This window comes from Gopherus flavomarginatus, chromosome 12 (genome assembly GCF_025201925.1).
Source record: "Gopherus flavomarginatus isolate rGopFla2 chromosome 12, rGopFla2.mat.asm, whole genome shotgun sequence".
NCBI lineage: Eukaryota > Metazoa > Chordata > Testudines > Testudinidae > Gopherus > Gopherus flavomarginatus.
Window position 1 is genome coordinate 17,461,190 of NC_066628.1, and position 3,800 is coordinate 17,464,989.

General features: G+C 47.1%; 1 protein-coding gene across 1 annotated transcript; it reads right to left on the reverse strand.

Annotated features, from left to right (window-relative positions):
- Window positions 1-2,152: 2,152 nt before the first annotated feature.
- LOC127032568 (olfactory receptor 14A16-like) lies at window positions 2,153-3,073 on the reverse strand. The gene has a single exon (XM_050919864.1). It carries the CDS (start codon window positions 3,071-3,073, stop codon window positions 2,153-2,155), a length of 921 nt encoding a protein of 306 aa, XP_050775821.1.
- Between the last annotated feature and the right edge of the window lie 727 nt (window positions 3,074-3,800).

Genomic DNA, 3,800 nt, shown 5'->3' on the forward strand with positions numbered 1-3,800 from the left:
TAGCAGTCAAGTGTGTCTGGTTCAAACCAGGCAAGGCATTGAAGTCCCAAGCTGGCAGGGAAGACAGGGTCATGTGTAGTCCAGTAGGTGGCAGTTCCAAAAGGGGTTTCTGTGATCCAACCCATCAGTTCTGGTATTCTGGGAATGCTTCAGTGGCCAATCTAATTGAGGGATGAGCTGGGAAACATTTTTCTAAGCCTTTGGCAGATTGTTTAACTCAGCAAAAGACATAGCAGCATCTGCCATGAAAAGGCTGAGGAAACCATTTCCCATTGACAAGATACTTTGTCCATCTCTACCAACCTGAGCTGAGAGCAACACACACACCCCTGCCCAAGCCATGCATCTTTGGTCTCCAGGGTGCAGAGGGACTAGGAATGGGCATGTCTGAGATGATCCATGAATAAAACTCCCTCTCCTCTCACTAAGGAGACCCTCCTCTTTTAGGTCTTACTTCCTCTGCTGTAGCTTGGTAGGCAACATCAGCCTCTGATTAGTGCAGGAATAAGTTTCCCTGAAGTTCTCAGGCAATTTGCCTGTCTGTGAGTCACCATCTAATCTAGGCTGGCACCTGGGGGACTCAACCAGAGACATCTAGGGTCCAAAGTACGAGCTTCTATAGCTTGAGCTGAACAGCCAGGCTGCCTGACAGCCACTGGAACAGCCTCCTAACCCCTAGGTGTGGCACAGAGGGGCCTCATAACACACACTCCCCATGGGTGCAGTTTATACAATGACACTGCACGGCTGCAGAGGTCAAGGGCTTCATCTGAGCAGGAGTCACCTCCCTCAGCCAGCAGGACAGGGCACCACAGACAGTTGCACTAATACAGCTCCATGGGCTCTACTGGAGATTAGATGGTTCTGTGCCCGAGGCCCCCTTAACGGCAGGGAAATGATTTAAATACACCCAGAAAATCCTGGCAAATAACCAGAACCACATGTTGCCGAGGAAAGTGAACACTTTACACCACCACCCCTATCATCCCTGCCAATTTGACCAGGGAGGAAATTCCTTCCTGATGTCCACATGGTGATCAGTTAGACCCTGAGCATGTGGGCAAGAACCAGCCAGCCAAGAACCCTAGAAAGAGAGAATGGCTCGGTGTCAGGTCAGAGCCCTGGCACGTCCCACCCAATGTCCCATTTCCAATCAGGGCTTCCCAATGCTTCACGGATTTAAAAAAAAAACCTCTCAGAATACACTGGGTCAGGGGCAGGAATCCCTTCATGACCCCTGAGAGTGGCCAGATGAATCCCTGAAGCATGAGCTTTTAGGAACATAAGACATGCCCTTCAAGTAATCCCCAATGTTGCTGAACTCTGCCCCCCACCATCACAAGCAGCCCCATTATACAATCCCACTCAGATATCTGTTCAGTTTCTCTTAAAAGAAATTTTGTGATTTACCCCTCACAACTCCCATTGGGAGGCTGCTCCAGAACCTCACCACACTGGTGGTTAGAAACTTTCCTGTAATTTCTAGCCAGTCTCTCCATCTCTCACATGCCTGAATGTACACATGACCCAGACTGACATAGGCTGGCTCCTTGTCCGCCTCACGTGCTTCGGCCATGAATGATGGTTTATAAGACAATGGGCGCACTCCCCAGATAGTGGCAATGGATATACAGCTCCTTTGGAGGCCGTAGATCAGATGCCGCAAATTGTTTTAGCGCCCTCAGAGTCCATGGAACTACACTGATATGTTGAAGATCTACTCGAAATATCTTCTCTCATCTACCCCAGTCTTACATCAGTCTGACTCCTTTGGTTCTAACGAAGCCACTCCTGATTTATATACACAAGCAAGACAACTCCCATCATTGTTTTCACTGGCCATGGAATGGGTGCAAGTGACCAAGCAGTGTAACAGGCATTGTTTTGGCACAGAATGAAAGTCTGATTCCTCTCTCACATACAATTTACACCCATTTACTCCACAACTGGCCCAGATTTTCTACTGGTGTAAATCACTCCAGTGGCAGTGACATCAGCGGAGTAAATCTGGATTTGCATTGGTGCAACTGAGGTCAAAATCAGACGTGGTTGTGTGCAAGCTGTGTGGTCACGGAAATAACTGACATTAGTGAACAGATACTACGTAAGCAAACTTTAGTTAGAGAAAGACAGAATATTAATTCTTAGTGAATTACCTACACCCAGTCAGTCTCCTCAAGGCAGCTTTGATCTCTTTGTTCCTCATGCTGTAGATAACTGGATTCATGACTGGTGGCAATACAGAATAGAGAATTCCCACCACAAGATCCAGGGCAGATGGGGAGCTGGAGGTGGGTTTCAGGTAGGAAAAGGCCCCAGTGGAAACAAACAAGGAGACCACAGTGAGGTGAGGAAGGCAGGTAGAGAGGGCTTTATGTCGTCCCTGCTCAGAGGGGATCCTGAGCACTGATTTGAAGATCTGAACATATGACAAAATGATAAAAACAAAACAGCCTAAGACTAAACACACACTAAAGACAAGAACCCCAACTTCACTCAGATATGAGTCAGAACAGGTGAGCTTCAGCAGCTGGGGGATTTCACAGAAGAACTGATCCACCATGTTGCCTCCACAGAAGGTCAATGCAAATGTGTTCCCGATGTGTAGTACAGAGTAGAGAATTCCACTGATCCAGGCACCAGCTGCTAGTAAGACACAAGCTCTGCTGTTCATTATTGTCTCATAGCGCAGTGGTTGGCAGATGGCGACATATCGGTCATACGCCATGACGGTGAGAAGGGAAAAATCCGCTCCCACCAAGAAGAGTAGGAAAAAGACTTGGGCAACACATCCAGCATAGGAAATGGACATGATGTTCATGAGGGAGTTGGCCATAGATTTGGGAACAATGACAGAGATGGAGCCAAAGTCTACGATGGACAGATTCATCAGGAAGAAGTACATGGGGATGTGAAGGTGGTGGTTGAAGGCTATGGCCATGAAGATAAGAAGGTTCCCCATCAGGGCTGCAAGGTAAATCACTAGAAATACCACAAAGTGCAAAATCTGCAGCTCCTGAAAATCAGAGAATCCTAGGAGAAGGAACTTGGTCGCGATGGTTTGATTGGACATTTTCTTTCCAAGGACATTGTGTGATGTCTGCAGAGGGAAAGAAAAGAGCAAGGGCCAGCATTAGATCAGTAAAATAACTCTCCTTTATAAAAAACACCTTAATTTCCTTGAGTTAGACCTTTAGCTTGTGAAGATTAGTGTAATATGGGAATGAGGATGGGGAAAACAGCCTCACTGACTTTAATGGAGTTTCTCCTGATTTACACTGGGGTAAGAAAAAGTAGAATCAGCTCAATGGATTCTAGTGGAGTTACTCCAGATTTACACCACAGTTATGGAGAGGAGAAATAGGATCAACTGCTTTTGAGGTATTTGTATTCCTCTGTCAGCCAGATGTGCACGATCTCTGGGTAACAGAGTATAAATGTTACTATCCTCAGTTTACCGAGGGGAACTGGGGGTCTCGCTGGCCCAATTCTGTTGTCATGGCACTGCTGCAAATGTGGGGTAATTTCACTGCATACCATGGAATTACCCCCCATTTAAACTGCTCTAATGGGAGCACTATCTCACATGGAGGAGACCAAACCCAGCCAGAATTATGCAGTAAACTCGAGTCAGGAATACAGCTCAGGAGTTCCAATGCTTTCCTCCATTTTAGCCTGATTTCCATGCTTGCTGTGGGAGACAGACCCTCCGGTTCCCCTCCTTATACTCTTACCATTCAACTCAATACCCTTCCAGAGCTTGGAAGAGAATCCAGGAGCCTGACTTCCAGTTTGCCCCC